This window comes from Phoenix dactylifera, chromosome 16 (assembly GCF_051530095.1).
Source record: "Phoenix dactylifera cultivar Ajwa chromosome 16, Ajwa_hap1_PhDact_Kaust_v1.1, whole genome shotgun sequence".
Taxonomy (NCBI): Eukaryota; Viridiplantae; Streptophyta; class Magnoliopsida; order Arecales; family Arecaceae; genus Phoenix; species Phoenix dactylifera.
The window spans coordinates 9161382-9177927 of record NC_143205.1 but is presented as its reverse complement, the minus strand read 5'-3'; the positions used below and the strand labels follow the sequence as shown (position 1 = coordinate 9177927).

At 36.1% G+C, this 16546-nt stretch overlaps 1 protein-coding gene and 1 long non-coding RNA gene across 6 annotated transcripts in view; one reads left to right on the top strand and one right to left on the bottom strand.

Moving 5' to 3' along the window:
* The first annotated feature begins 3044 nt into the window (after positions 1 to 3044).
* The window catches only part of LOC113462576 (uncharacterized), a 47371-nt gene continuing 33869 nt past the window's right edge, over positions 3045 to 16546 (top strand). For 3 of the 4 annotated variants that reach the window (XR_016398802.1, XR_016398803.1, XR_016398801.1), the window contains exon 1: positions 7218 to 10096. This is a non-coding gene — a long non-coding RNA (uncharacterized LOC113462576). Of the gene's footprint in view, positions 3503 to 7217; positions 10097 to 16546 lie in introns of those variants that run through there. The other variant, XR_003385212.4, reaches the window with a different exon arrangement.
* The window catches only part of LOC103704782 (ABC transporter G family member 45-like), an 82586-nt gene continuing 72286 nt past the window's right edge, over positions 6247 to 16546 (bottom strand). For both annotated transcript variants that reach the window (XM_088713032.2, XM_008788216.6), the window contains exons 21-22: positions 6964 to 7218; positions 6247 to 6883 (exon numbers count right to left, since the gene is read on the bottom strand). In XM_088713032.2, coding sequence (XP_088569158.2) covers positions 6614 to 6883; positions 6964 to 7218 — 525 coding nt within the window. In that variant the 3' untranslated portion in view covers positions 6247 to 6613. The remainder of the gene's footprint in view (positions 6884 to 6963; positions 7219 to 16546) is intronic.

Here is a 16546-nt window from a genome sequence, read left to right as displayed (position 1 = left end):
TGCACATCATGTGAAATTTCAACATTTCTTTAATTAATTGTTTGAATTAAAGAAGAATACTAAGTGATTACTCTCATCTTCACTGCCTTAGTAAATATTGTACTTTTTCTTTGCCATGGTGTTTTTTCTAAGAGGACAGTGTTTTGTACATTGACAGAATTATACCATATGCTTTCATATAGGTATTAAACCAGTTCTTGCACTTTGAGATATCATATGAGTCCTAATTTCATATGAGTCCTAATTTTGTTTATATTTTTTTTATAAACTGCAGTTCAATCGGTATTCTAATAGAATGGACAAAAGTTGGATAAATAAGTTGAGATCCAGTACCGAATATTTGGATGGAGTTCAGAATTTTATTAAGTTTGCTTTTGAGAAATCTAATATGAACGGAAAGATTTATTGTCCATGTCAAAAATGTGTAAATGGTTCTGCTCTTGATCCAAAAAATGTTGAAGAACATTTGGTGTGGAATGGTTTTCTAAAGGGTTATACTGAATGGGTTCTTCATGGAGAGTTCATACCTTCATGTAACCAACCCTCCTATCTAGAACACACCTTCAATTTTGGAACCAGTGACACGGAACAAAATTCTGTAGAAGAAGATGATATAAGGGGCTTACTTAAAGATGCTCTTAGACATAGTATTAGAACTGTAGGAGAAGATGAGCGTACAGTTAATGATCAGTCCATGCATGTTGATGAATCTATACATTCTGATGACACGGCTCGTTATGATAACTTTGTGAAAGATTGTGATCAAGAACTGTATTCGGGTTGTAAGAATTTTATGAAGATTTCTTTTCTTCTGCATTTATTACATTTGAAATATTTGAATGGGTGGTCCAGCAAGTCTTTTACTATGCTTCTTTAATTATTAAAGGATGCATTTCCGGAAGGTGTTACTTTGCCAACATCTTCATATGAAGCCAAAAAACTAATAAAAGAGTTGGACCTTGGGTACGAGAAGATACACAGTTGTCCGAATGACTGCATTTTATATCGCGGTGAAAATATCAACCAAGAGTCATGCCGAATATGTGGAACTTCACGATGGGGAAAACATAAAGAAGATGAGAATGATTCGGTGACTGAAGTGGATGCTTTACCGATTAAGAAAAAATCGGCTAAAATTTTGAAGTATTTTCCTCTTATACCAAGATTGAATATTTTATGTAATTATAATGTATTCTTGTATAAGCGTGATGACTTTCGTATTTTTAGTTTCTAAAATATTTTTTTTTCTTGTAGGTTGATGATACTTCATCTACTCGTAGAGATGATGCCGTCGACCCTTGATACATATCGTAGATTGTGTACTTAGGAATTTGAGATGTATGTTTTTAGAATGTTTTTGAAGTACAATGTAATCAAATATGATAATATGAATGTAATCAAAGTTCTTGTTTGTGTCGTGTATTTTGTTATATATGTGATTCAGTGTATTTGTTTTGTTAGAATTTAATGTACACAGAGTATTAAAAATTATTTTTACCAAAAATTTTTTTTTAAAAAAAAATTTATTACCGACGCTTTTAAGCGTCAGCAAAAGCAACTGGCACGTAAAATGGCACGCCTTTAACGACGCTTTATCGTGTCGACCTAGTCCCATAGTAACCGACGTCGGTCAAGTTTGCCGACGCTTTTAAGCGTCGGTTACCTCCCCGATGAACGACGCTTAAAAGCGTCGGTATAGGTCGACGACGCTTTCTTGACGCGTCGGCCTAAACCGAGCCCACGCCCACCTGCCCGACGTCTTACCCACGCTTCGGGGAGCATGGCCAGGAGATCTACCGACGCTTATAAGCGTCGGTAAAGACCCAAGAAAGCGCCGAAAGATGTACTTTCTTTTGTAGTGTCTATGCCCAATTCGAATAAGGCCCTGTTTGGGGGAGCTGTTGGCAGTAGAGCTGTTGGAAGTAGAGCTGTCTGAAGTAGAGCTGTCTGAAGTAGAGATGTTATAAAAAGCTGTTTGCTGTTTGGTAACTATATTCATAAAGTGTTGTGGTACTTTGTTTTGTGTTTGGTAAACAAACTGAGAAAGTACTTTTGCATGACAAAATTACCATAAAGGACATTGCATAGTATTATACAACAGAACATAATAAAACATAACATATATTAATACATAAATATACGATATAGTATAATATTATTGTAATATAAAATAATATTATTATAATATAGCATAATAGTAATATAATTGTTAGAATAAATTAATATTTGGTAATATAATATAATATTAAATTATTTAACATAACATATTAATGTATTATTCTGGAATGTAATATATATTATATTTATAGTATAATACAATAATAAAAGTATAAAATATTATAATGATTAGTATAAATTAATTTCTCATAATATAACATAATATTAAATTATTTAAAATAACATATTAATGTATTATAATGTAATGTAATATAATATAATATTTATAGTATAATACAATAATAAAGGTATAAAATATTATAATTATTAGTATAAATTAATTTTTCATAATATGGCATAATATTAAATTATTTAACATAACATATTAATGTATTATGATATAATATAATATGATATTATATTTATAGTATCATACAAAAATAAAGGTATAAAATATTATAATTATTAGTATAAAATAATTTCCCATAATATAATATTATATTAAATTATTTAAAATAACATATTAATGTATGATGATATAACATATTACAATATTATATTTATAGTATAACAATAATAAAGATATAAAATATTTTAATTATTTGGTTTAGGTTTATAAAGGGACAAACTGTGTAATTATTATATTTTAATATGGGCAGTTTTGTCAAAAATACAGCTTTCCGAAAAAGCTGAAAACAGCTTTTGGAAGGAAGCTGTAAATTGGAGCTTCCTCTCAAAAGCTGTTTTCAGCTTCCCGCAAAAGCTGAAACAACTTTTCTAAAAATTTACTAAACATAGTTTTCTATCTAAAAGTACTTTTGGAGAGCCAGAAAGTGATTTTTGGCCCTCCAAAAGCTCTCCCAAACAGAGCCTAAATATAACTCTTCACAAATTCTTTCTCTAAGATTAAAAAATTGATCCGTATACCCAAAAAAATATTGATCTGTGTACAAAAAAAAAAGATTTATACGAGAATTTTTTTTAATGCTTTTATCAAATCCGATCCGTCCAACCCATCCAATCTAACCTAACCATCCTCGCCCACTCCAAGACTCTACTTATGCCTCCTTGCTCCATATAGGTACATAATAAATATAGTTAATGATCTATCCAATCCCTGTTGGCATCCCTAATTTGGGCTTTTCTCAAGCTATAATAGTGGCTGCATACTTCGTTGGACACCATTAGTGACTCTACTATAAAAAAGTAAAAAAGAAAAAAAAAGAAACAGACAGTGGTTGGCTTGGTCATATTTTGGCCCCACGGACGGGATTGTCTTCGTTGTCTTAACGACCGTGGCCATCCGTATGTGGCTTCCTGACCATAATATCCCACTTCGAACCATGTGAGCGTTTTTGTGTTTTTGTTATTTTATAGTAACATCTTAGGCAAATTAAATACTGTCTTGAGTCGATGCGCTCCTACTTAGCACATGCAAGGAAATTTTTTTGGCTTAGATCAAATGCCCGCTACCTGTTTGGTATATTGTTCCAAAGTTTTGCTGTTGCTGTCCAGCATAAATTGGTTATATTCACATGCTAGATATCTACTTTTGAGCTACAAAAGTAGGCGGACTCACTAAAATTTCTACTTGTATTGATATAGAAATGCTTATTGCATTCTGGTGCATGCTTTGATTTTCTGAGAATATTTTTAATCTTCCACTTAAACTATGTTGGTCATTTGTTTCCATTAGCATAAGTATATAGTCTAGGATTCTAGGAGCTTAGAAAATAAACAGTGGTCCTAATATTTACAAAATTCCACGTAGTTCTCCTGCAATGGATTTACTCTTGTGTATAATTGTTCTATTAATTTCTTCAGGAAGAAATTCTGATTATGCTTAGATGGAAATGGAAAACAATTAGATATGTGACTTAAAACATGTTATGCGATGCCATATTAAATAAAAGGTGAGTTCTGTAATTAGAATAACCAATACCGAGGGGCCCATGTGAGAATTTTAGTGTTTTTGTTATTCTTAGTAAATGAAATACAGTTTTGGGTTGAAGCCTTCCTACTTAGCACATAAAGGAACCTTTTTTCTGTCTTTCATGAAATGCACACTACCTGTTTGATATATTATTCCAAAGTTTAGGATTTTTGAAAAGCATGCTGTTGTTGCCCGGCATAGATTGGTTGTATTTCTTTAGCATCTTAGTGCAGTGAAAAGCATGCTGTTGTTGCCCGGCATAGATTGTTGCCCGGCTAGATGTCTTCTGTTGAGCTGTAAAAGGAGGCAGCAAGAATTTCTGCTTATGTTTCCATGGAAATGGAAAAAAATTAGATATATGACTTAAAACATGTTATGCGAAACCATATTAAATGAATTCTGTAATTAGAAGTTTCAAATAACCAATACCGAGCGGCCCATCATTTTTTGATGTAATGTTTTCGTTAAACATAATGCAGTTGAATATGAAGTTCATGGTCATATGATTTGTAGGGAAGGTCTGTGAGTTGCTTGCTAGACTTGTCATAAAGAAGTTACCCAGTAGCAGGAGTAAATTAGGGATGGAGATGCAATTGATCTCACTTTCTTCCCTAACGAAAACCAGAATGCTGGAAATTTAGATAATAGCCTTTATATCACAATAGGTAGGTGTATCCATGTCAAAGAAAGGTGCTGTAGCTTAGCAACTTCAGTAGCAATGTAATATGTCACATGATACTCAGCCTCAATGGTGGGATGAGAGACAATTCCTTCCTATTTGCTCTTAGAAAGAGATGAAGGATTTTATCATAAAGAAAATGAATCACGGTGTGAACCGATCTCAATAGGATCAGCAGGCCAGCGAACACCATTTCAAGCTCTAAGTTCCTTCTGCCTTTGCATATTCTGTGTTGAAGTCCGTACTCCACTTATCTCCTTAACATTATTCCCTCATTCATCCTCATCAGGCACGCACTGTATGATCCTCATTATCCATTCATCCTTCATGCATGCATCTTTCTATTTTTGGTTCATAATTGCTTCATGCAAGAATTGCTGAACTGAGCCGACCCAGTCTTCGACCAGGTCGGTTTTCCAATGAAAAACGGTTTCGGCCCTCTAGGGGCTGGTACCTGATTGGATGTAGCCAAAACTGACCGAAACTGGCCGGAACCGGTTCCATTCGGTTTGACTCAGATTCGGTTGTTTCACACCGGATCCGATGCCCACTGTGGGGCTGTGGCAATGAACCAGCACTCCTGGTTCAGTTTCGGTTCGGTTCGGTTCGGTTTGAACCGGTATCGAACCATACCGATCGTCAACCGGTACGAGTCTCGGCACCAGTTTGACGAATCTTGGTTTTATGTCCTTTCCTCCTAGAAAGTGTACTAAGCTTTCCCTTAAAGTATCTAAACTTGTCTTTGTTAAGGAATTGCATGAAAGAAGGTTGATGTTGTTATGATCTCTCATTTAGATGTATGTTCATTTGAAGGTATGCTTCCATCATTAAAGGCCTATTTGGAAATGGGAAGATCTTTTCCATGCAAGAGGATCTAGCCAACACTGTTTTGGGTTTACAAACACATAGGAAATGCTGTATTTCAGAGAATCTGGAGCATCCCACCAACACCAAATCCCTATTTTTGAGGGATGACATATATCATACTGCCTTAACGCAAGATTAAAAAGGGTCAACCATTAGCAAAACATATTTGTAACTGACAATGTAAAGAAGATGAATGTGTGAAGGTGTCATATGATGAGATACACTGTTATATACTACCATGGTCATTATACTTGAAAGTGACTTACTACAAAAGGGAGCTAATGCAGAAGAGGAGCAAGTGAAGTAACTTAATGAACCAAACAAGGTGTCCAGCTACCTAGTCAACCACGAAGCATGCATAAAATGGTAATCAAAGGGGTGTAGGATGAAATGTCATATGATGTGATGTTCCATTATATACAACCAGGGTCATAAAGTACTTGAACTGACTTAGTACAAAGTGGGCTAAGGTAGAAGAAGCAGAAGTGGTATAAAGTAGCTCCATGAACCAACCAGGGTCCAGACACCTAGTCAACCATGAAGTTTTTATGAAATGGTAATCAAAGGGGTGGAGTGTGGCCCATCATCATCAATATTCTAACAAAATTCATTGGTAATATTGAAGGTATGGATTTTTTTTCCTGAATTGCTTGTTACATATAGATCCAGGTGGAATACATTTTGAAAAAAGTTTTCTCTATCTCTTTTTTCTAAGATTCACGTTATGTTACAAGTATTCAGATTTTTTTTGTCTCTCAAGCCTTATGTTTAAAATACAACATTTCCATATCCAATATAGCTGTGACTAATGCTCCCACATTATATGAAGACTATAAGGGCAATAGTGCTGAATGAGGCGAAAGTGATGGAAAATAAGGAGAGTCTGTTTCTTCTGTTGTACGATGGCTGCAAATTCCCTGCTGTCCCTGCACTTAAGGAATGTTAACTGATGCTTTAAACAAAAAGTGCCTCTGATGTTATCTTCTCTGGAAGTTCAGGTATTTGATGCTGACACCAAAAACAAACAAAAATAGTATAATCAGTCCAAAGTGGAGGGTCACAATGAGCGGTAAATGGTTGTCTTGGAGACCAAGGTATTCCTTGAGGAACTTCTTCACGGTCTCATCTGATCCCCCTGCAACATGAATATAATCAACATGGTCTCCTAGTTGTGAAACCGTCAAACCATAAACAGTCCATGCAGCAGGGTTGGCCCAGTAAAACCATCTCCACCAAATTGGTATCATCTGCACATATGTCATTTTTCTTCAGACTATTTATCCAATTTAAAGCCTAATTAAAAAAATCAAAATACAACTGTAGATACCGTTCGAGGAATGAAGAAACCACAGAAGATACTCCACATAATAAAGATGAAGAAGGATAGAATGGACGCTATTTCTAGGTTTGGTGTTAGTGCAACTGTCATCATCCCGAAAAGCACAAAATACATAAAGCTCAACAACATGAAGAACATGAACCATATCAACTTTGCCGATGCAAATTCAAATCCCATCATTGGGTATACAATCAGCGAGAAGATAAACACTTGGATTATAATGTAAGGAATTTCAATGGCCACCTGTGCATAAGAAAGCAATGGTTAAAGTTCCATCATATTCAAAAGATGCAAGATATACAACTAAGGTGCATAATCAAACCCAAAGACTTTTGGTGGTGTTTTTTCTTTGAATAATGTTAAGTGCTGAAATACAGATTGGATGGAAAAATACACAATTTTTTTCTACTATAAGGAAAGGCACTAAAACTTATTACCATACCTAATATTTGTCCCCAATATATATGTACATACGTACGTATATATGTATTATCAGGAAATTCATATTTGATTACCAAAAAATATTTAAGAAACACTTCATATACGACGACCTCTCATGATATTCATGTGTCTGTTGACAAACATCATTAAACTCATCCCTTCCCTGGTGTTGTGGCCTGGGAGGGTGCTATCGATGGCAAACATCATTAAACATTCAGAATAGACCATATTCTTAATACCAAACAGCAAAGACATTGACTTGAGATTTGCTAAGTGTAGTGACCCTAGCCTATACACAAGAAACTATGTATATAACGAATGTGTACAAAATGTGAAAAGTGAACCCTTTTGCTGAGGCTCGAAGGGCTATCAAGCATCTTTTTAGGTGACACACTCTGGATATAAATATATAAGACTTTTCCAATCGGACTTTTGGGGAGTTTATATATAAAAGAATTTATGAAACTTTAAGGTTTGAGAAATACCATTACATTTAAAAGATGCAATTTTGACTCTACCGAAAATCGGAGTTTTTGAACTAAAGTTGGGAAATCAACTTTTTACTCTCTAGGAATTGCAATTTTTAGGTATTTTTCCTGAGTTCGCATAGGGGGTACTTCCTTATTTACATGTAATGTTGTAAATAAATGAAAATAGAAATGAAAATTAAAGGGGAGAATAGGAAAAGTGATATTACATATGAATATGCCCTATTTAACTCAGTCTGTCTGCCTGTTTATTTTCCATTGCTACTCGCTGAGTCACTTACTTGAGCTAACCAACTTAGAACCACACCTCCTTAACCGATCTAGGGAACTGACCTATCTAGTGACCACTCTAGTGGGGCCCACACATTGGAACCACCTGCAATGGGGGCAAGTAAGGAAATAAAGAAAGAGAAGGTGCCAGGCCTTTAGAAGAAGAAGAAGAAGAAGAAGAAGAAACTGACGATGACAACGATGATGGTGATGCAAAACTTAGGCAAGGATTCTTGGTTTCCTTTTGCATCATCGTTAACTTTCTTCATGGATTTGGATTTAAGTTTTTGTTTGATTAGTGTTCTTTGATCTCTTAGTCCATTTTCGGTTCACGCATTTTCTTCAAAATCTAAGCTGCATGGTCCTCCCCAAAATTCATGATAATTCTAACCTCTCCAATCATCTTGAGTTCAAGTATGATGTCTTTAGATTTTGAAAGCAATATTAAGTTTTCTCGTTTTAACACTTTATAGTCTAAAACACTTGGTCTTTTCCAAAATTATGAATTCTCTAGTAAATGACTCTTTTATGCTTTTAAAGATTAGGAATTTAAGATTTTCTGTTTTTGAATCTGTTTGTCAGTTCCATATCTACATGTCCTTTGAGATTTTGAATCCTAAGGTTTACTCAAAAGTCAATGGGCTACTTTGCGAGTTGTTTTTTTTATGTTCTTTAGAATTACATTCCAGCTGTATTTTTGACTCTTCAGTTGGCCTCAATCTGAAAGTTGAATGGTAACTTATCTGATCTTATTAGGAAATATGGACTTAAGTAAGTTTTGAATTATTTTTAGATTCTTTTATTTGAAAACCTTGGAAGTATCTGATTGTCTGAACTTTGAAGTTTGAACTGCCTTTTTGAACCAAGCTGTCTTCAAACTACGAATTATGTCTTCATCGAATTTCTCTAAGTATAAATCTTGAAATGAAGTGCTGACTTGTTATCAGATCTGTTAGTGATTGTTCTCTTTGGAAATACTAAATTTCTGTCAAGTCTAAAAATGATGACGAAATTGTAAATTACAAATGAACCACAAGTCAGTTGGTATATGAGTGGCCTCACTCGAATTTCGATGTGGAACCTCCATTTGCATGGTATTGTGGCCTGATATGGGTTACCAATGAGCATCTATATGGATTCCTGGCTAGATGGTGTGTGAGTGGCCTCTCTCTATATCAATAAGGAGCCCCTGTCTAGGTGGGATGTGGACCCTTGGCCAAGTGATACTAGTGGACCCGAGGATATGAGTGGCCTCTTTTGCATCAATAGAGAGAATGATGGGTGGCCTCATCCAAATTATCAACGAGGATATGAGTGACCTCACTTGCATTCATAATGAGGGTAAGAGTGGCTTAGAGAGTACGAGCGAAACCTTATAAAATAATGTGAAATTATGTGAAATATCAGAATTTGATGTAAAATGTGTTTTGATTGCTTTCTTTTTGATTGAAGGATTTTAATTTTTGGAATTTTCATTACCAAAGTGATCAAGTTATTTCTTGCCCGAACTTTCGAAGTACATATGATTGGTGATCTAATGTGAATTATCTAAACCCTTCTTGACAATCATGTGTTTCTACTCTTCACCACAATTTTGTTTCCTTATTGAGAATTTTGATTTTACTTTATTTCAGTGAGCCTGCACTTGGATTTCCAGTAATAATTTTATGTTTGTTATGATCTAAAGGTCAGATCTTTTCTAGTGAAAACCTAAATTTTGGACCATGCTAGAAGTTTATCTGCTCGGCTTTGTAGCTCTCATTATAAATTGCATGATTTTTCAGATGGATAGGTGATTGCTTATGATGGGCTTTATGAAGAAGTGCTTTCTGTTACTTGAAGTTGCCTTGTTGGATCTAGTGACTGGTGAAGTGACACTGAAAACATGGCTTTCATATTGTATTGATATCATCAAATGTCAGGTACTGTGTATTGGAGAATATGTTTAAGTTGTAAAGTGGATCTTCTCTTGAATGTTTCTGATTGTAATGTATTTTGTCATATATTATTGAATCATATGATTTCTTCGAGGATTTTAAATTTTAATTATATTTTGATTGATCATATTGCCACAACCCAAAATTTGATGATCTTTAACCCATGTATCATATGGACACAAAAATAGATAGTTTCCATCGTGTTACTATTCTAAAATACATGATAAAGTATTTAAATTGAGAATTCATCTTATTAAACATGATTGAGTACCTATTGTTGGAATCTAAAAATACATGAACTACTGGCCATCAAAAGTTTCCATGAAGTAAATAAATCATAGGGTAATTCTTCTCGAAGGAACCCATCTTTGTGATTTGATTCAAAACAAGGTTTGCCGTACCACCCTATACCGGAAGAAAACCGGTATGAAACACACCTTCAAGTCAGTACAAGCCCCGTACTGCCTGTATCGAGGCGTACTGAGGTGCGTATTGGTCCGTACCGAGGCGTACTGAGGTGAAAATTTAGAAAAATGATTAGAGAGCTATTTTGGTACAGAGGCATACCGTACCGTATCGAACTGATAAGGTACTGATATGGTATCTGGTACCAAGATTGCCGACCTTGATTCAGAACATCTCCGCAATCCGGCATATCAGGATTACTCTTTCTAAGTTATAACCAGAGAGCTTTTTATTACAAGTTTGTAGTCATCAAACCACGAGAAATTTAGATGAGATTCAAATTTTTTTTGAGATACCTTCCCTGAAATTAGAGCCACTATTAATTTTACGTGGCTTTCATCCTTGTATCCATTGGCCCACATGGTCACTACTTGAATTGATCCTTTCGGGTTTAGGTTTTCATATCGAAACTTCTCTTTCACCTTAAAAACTATTAAAATGTAGTGTATTACACTTGTCACATATTTTTAATCTTACTTCTACCTTCATTATTTCTTTTTTCAGGGGTTCAAAGTTCAAACTTTCTACTTACTTGGGTTGGTCATTAAGTTTTTTAGTTTTGCTCCATGGCTATAGCCATCCAACCTTCTTGTTGCTCATCAAACTATCTTAAGCCTTATTATGTATGACTTTGACCATTTTGTTCTCCTTTTACCTTGATTTGCTAGCAAGGCCACATTTGCTTATATTGGTTTTCCAAGTTCTTGACATCTGGCTTTCCTAGGTAGGTTTTCCTTTTTCTTGTGCACGATTCAACTACATTTCTAGTATATGTAATCAGCTTTAGAGCTTGCAATTTCAGCTTGTAATTGGACTTTTCTTTGTTCATAAGTTTGATCTACTAAATATGTTGAGGCTGTTTTTTCTTTACCACTCTCTGCTTAGACTTGGAATTTCTATTGACTCTTTATCCTATTTTATGCTATCTATATTTTATTGGTAGTGTTTGAACTACGCCACCTTTTGCCTTTGTTGAGTCTAGTTGTTTTGCAGTAAAACACATCATTGCCTATCTTATGGCTGAAGCATGGATGCATTGCTAGTCCATGACACCATTTTCACAACTTGTATTGCATTGGAAGATTGAAGTTATAGTGTAGGGCGTGCATACGTACCGGTACCGGATGGAACCGGTACGGTACAACTATATTTTTCGGTTCCGATTATTCGCAACTCGTACCGATCGGTACCGGCCCGTACCGACCTCAATTTTTTTTAGCTTTTGGTCCGGACCAGCCGAATTGGTACAGTACCGGTTTGGTTCGATATGGTACCGGTATCGGTGCCTATCGGTACGTCGGTATGGTCGGTACAACGGACCTTGGAACTATGCATTCTGTCAACTGTCTTGGTTCATACAATTCTATAATCTGTACTAGTCTATATTCATGTGTATTACTTCGAATCTTACTATGCATGCCAACATGTGGTCGTATAGGCCTTTACCATGCTTTCTTTTTCTTTTTTTCTCTGTTTTTTTTTACTGGAGTGTCATGCTTTCCCATTCGAACCCACGCTTAACCTCTCATATTGTGTTGTTTCTTCTCATGATATAAAGTACTTTTCTACTCTCTCTCTCGCTCTCTCACTCTCTCACACTTTTTAAGATTTAAAATGTCTAATTTATGACTGAACATGGCAGCAATGTAAAATTGTCATTCTGCATTGGTTAGAATGCTATTTTTGCTAAAGAAATTAATTAGTTATCTTTTTCTTATTTTAAGTTTCAAATTAAACTTTGAAAAACAAAGAAACTATGTGTTAAGTGCCACTGTAGATTTATGCCCTCTAGGTGACATCTTTAGGGCATGGAGATTCTAGGTAGGTCTTCTGGATGATTCAGATGGAGATATCTTTAACTTGTGATAATAAATCACAAAGGGTTCTCATATTTCTTACCCATAATATTTGCACTTTTCTCACTTAGGTATTTTTGAGTGCTGACACTGTTACATATGGTTTCTTGCCCCAGACCAATTTTCAAAGTCAGATCCAGCATGCACCAACATATATTACTCATGTTTAAATGATAGTAAATATTTTTACATACCTATGCCTAGAGACTATAGGGACCTGATGGATTTCTTCGGTTGGAGTTACAGTACTTATGTTAGTGGTGGTATATGTCGGTCACAGACTCACAGTGCTGTGGAGTACATGCAGTATGTGAGAAGATACTAGCTGTGATACTGTCAGTGTATGAACTTTGCCTCAGTATAGACAGTTGTACTACATAACATAATGATAATGCGTAAGCATAATTGTCTGAAAAATTAGTTTGTACAGTAAGTTACTAGAAGTCGTGCAAAGCACTAATTAAATAATTATAAATATATATCTAAACTGAGCTATAATGCTAGATTTCTACGAATAGGTTAAAAGCTGTGTTAAATTCATTAAAACACTTCTTAAACTAATAGAGTAACTAAAATTGGTTTGATTTAGAAAAGCAATGAGTAAGATAGGTACTTAATCTTTTGTAACACTTCTGTATCATGTCATGCTAGTGCATGCCAGGTGTTGGCAGGATGAGCAATGAAATATGTCCTATGCAGATCCTTGTTCAACATTTGTATGATACATGATAACTGATCATCCAACTTCACCGATCCCCCCATTACCTCTTAGGTCGATGAGATATACCTTAATTGTCAGCATCTTTACTAGGATTTATTGTTCCCTAAAACAGCGGATCTCATCATTCTTTTTTTCCTTCTTAACACATTTCATTCTCCCCTCAAGATCATTGTTCATTGGATTGCCTTATCCTGTCTTTTATCAAGCCTCATTGTTGAACATCTAAATTGTATATTTCTTGCCTGGATTTTCTCTCCTTTCCATGGAGTCATTTGCTTCGTGTCTTTGCAGTTGGCAATCTTTAGTTTGACTTTGCCTCATAGCCAAACATGGATTACTGAGGATCCTCCTTTGAGTATGATTATGATTTCACATAGATATTCTAGTTTATGTAAGTTTTCTATTTTAACTAGGATCTTTACATGCATGGTCCGCCGAACCGGGCAGAACCGTCTAGTTCACCCTTTACTAAATTGAACCGAACCGGTGGAATCGGCATGGTTCGGCCCGTTTATCGATAAATGACAAGAACCACTCCGAATCGGATAGTTTGGAGCAGAACTGGTGCATCTCGGTCTGCACCGGTTTGAACTGGGCTAGGTTTGCACTGGTTTGAACTAGTTTGGGCCCCTCCCCTCTTGTCAATAATAAAGAGGTTTGAGAAGGCTTAGGGCCTCACATGCCTTCTCAGGCCTTCTCTTCATTTTCCTTTTCAAACCTCCCCCTATTTCACCAAAAAATAGGTGATTTCAATGATTAAAGGATGATCCAACCCAAACAAGGTAAGGTGGCTCTACCCACCCCCGTTTCTTCTCTTTTTTTTTTTTTCTTTTGGACATCAAAGAAGTCAAAAAATAAAAATTAAGGGGAGATCATGCCAAAATTTTTGATTTTGGTATGATTTTGTGATATGTTATAGTTCTATGGATGATCTACACAATGAGACTAAAATCTTTAATTTTGTTAAACCTATAATTTTTGAAATTAAAAAAAACTTTGGATTAAAAATTAAAAAAATAAAATAAAATTCAAAAAAATAACTATAAAATTAGATGCTTGTTTAGGGGCATGCAAGCTACTTTCAGCCTAATTTTGGTGTCTATTTTTTGAAGTTTGGATACAATCATGCACACAATGGCTAGGCCTGTTAACGAGCAGAGCTGCTTGGGCTCGGCTCAGTAAAAGCTCGGCTCGAGCTCGGCTTGTTAGTCAAACGAGCCCGAGCCCGAGCTCGAGCCCAAAATGAGGCCCGTTTAAATCCGAGCCTGAGTTTGAGCAGCTCACAAGCTCAAACGGAGCTCGTGACTTAACACAACCAAATTTTTTTTTCAAATATTTGGATCTCTCTCGGATTCTTCATGTAATAACCCCAAATTTTTTTTTTTATATAAAAAGGGATAGAATAGTCCTTTAAAATTGATATAAGGGGTAAAATTGGAAGGAATCAAAAGATAATGGCATAGTTGTAGATATGTTGAAGTGTTAGGGGCAAAATGGGAATTTAATAATATTAAACAAAGGTGAATAGTGCTTTGATGTGATTTAAATGGGGTGGTTGGTGGCTCACGGGAATGAAACCGAGAGAGAGTCACAGAGAGGGGGTTCTCAGGCGTGGAGGAAAAGAAGGAAAGAAAAGGAGAAGAAGAAGAAGAAGAAAGAAGAAGAGGAAGGAGATTCGAGGAGGAGGGGGATCCCGGTTGCACTTCCAGCTGAAGGGAAAAACGTAGATCTCCTTCCCCTCTACGCAAGGACCTCGATTTCCAAAAAGAAAAAGGTAAATATCCGTCCCTATCTAGTCTTTTGATGACATTAGGCTATACAAAGGGTGGATATAGTCTAGAGGGGTCGGATAAGGGTTGTAGAGGTGGTTAAAAGAGGAAGAATCGGATTTTAACAAATTTTTCCGGCACTACGGAAAAACTGTGTCGAAGTCCCAACTTCGGCGAATTATTTAGGGGGTCAAACGGCCTCCGATGATGATGCATGTTACCTCTTTGGAATTCCCTATGAGCGTAGAATGTTAGGTAAAAATTTCATCAAATTTGGAGTCCTGAAAGTGGATCAAACCCGGGATGAAGTAACCGGCTGTCGGTCCGGGTTACTGTTCATCCGGGTGGAAAATAGGGGATTTCATGCTATAATAGGGTATTAAGTCTAGATCAAGCTAAAAGGGACCTTGTACTCGTGCAAGGGAGTCCCTAATACACATAAATGATGAGTTAATTAATAGTAAAAGAAAAAGAGAAAGAAAAGAAAAGATTTAGAGAACGGGGGAGTTGAATCAATTAAAGTTCCCTATATTATAATTGGCACGTAGATTATAGCCCTTGATACAAAACTAAATGTATTGTAAATGCATGTCACAGCTGGGCAAGAAGCTAGGGAACAAGAGGAAGAAGTCCCCTGCTGCCTACTGTAAAATTCTAGAGGCGTATCAAGGCTGTGCCGGATTGGCAGGTGAGTGGGAGTCATGTACTTTGCACTATGAGCATTCTTAATTCATTTTCATGAATGTCGCCAAGTGTGAATTGATTCCACTTGAGCATATTGATTGATATTGTAGTAGATTCCTCTATAATCTTGATTCTCCATGCTTGATTATTCTGTACATGCATTTGAGGGAACATTGAGAGGAATTACGAGGGGTTGATGAGTAATCAAATTGATTCCGAATTGTGAAATGATTTCTTTTGTAAATTGATTTCATTTCCTCTATTTTAAAGACTTGTGAGTCGTAGCTTGATTATACTCTTTTATGAGTAATTAAATTGGTTCCAAATTGTGAAATAACTTCTTTTGTAAATTGATTTCATTTCCTCCATTTCAAAGATTTGTAGAGCCTTCTTAGTGGTATATTGAGTTGTATTGCACTTCCTTGACCCTCACTCCTAACCCTGATGTTAGTTTATGATTGGGTCATGATCGAGTGAGTGGTAGTCTTGATCATACTCCTTTTTAGCAGAGTATTGGGAGGGTGCATTATGGCATTTATGCATGGCTTGGCAGTATCTGCAGGACACTTATAGTCGATGGGGTTGAACATCGGCCTTTGTGCACATAGTAGCCTTCTGGGTGGGCGGAGCCCAGTCCCTTCCTAGGGGGGACACGGCCCTAGGCGTAGGATCGGCCGGTCCTACGACTTATATTCTGCTTGCCGCCGGGCATAGTAAGACCCCGCGAGGTGCAGTATGGCTTTCCGCGGATGTAGAATTTCCGCGAGGTGCCGTTTAGTATGTAGATGTGAGATGGATTTCTGTTCTGGATACTGGCCAGCATTTATATGATCAGTGTGGTGTCTTATCCTGCATATGCATGTGACAGTAGGGAGTTGTTGCTGGTTCGCCTGGGGCGTAAAACCCACCTCCCGATAGCTGTCTAGCATTTATGTTATCG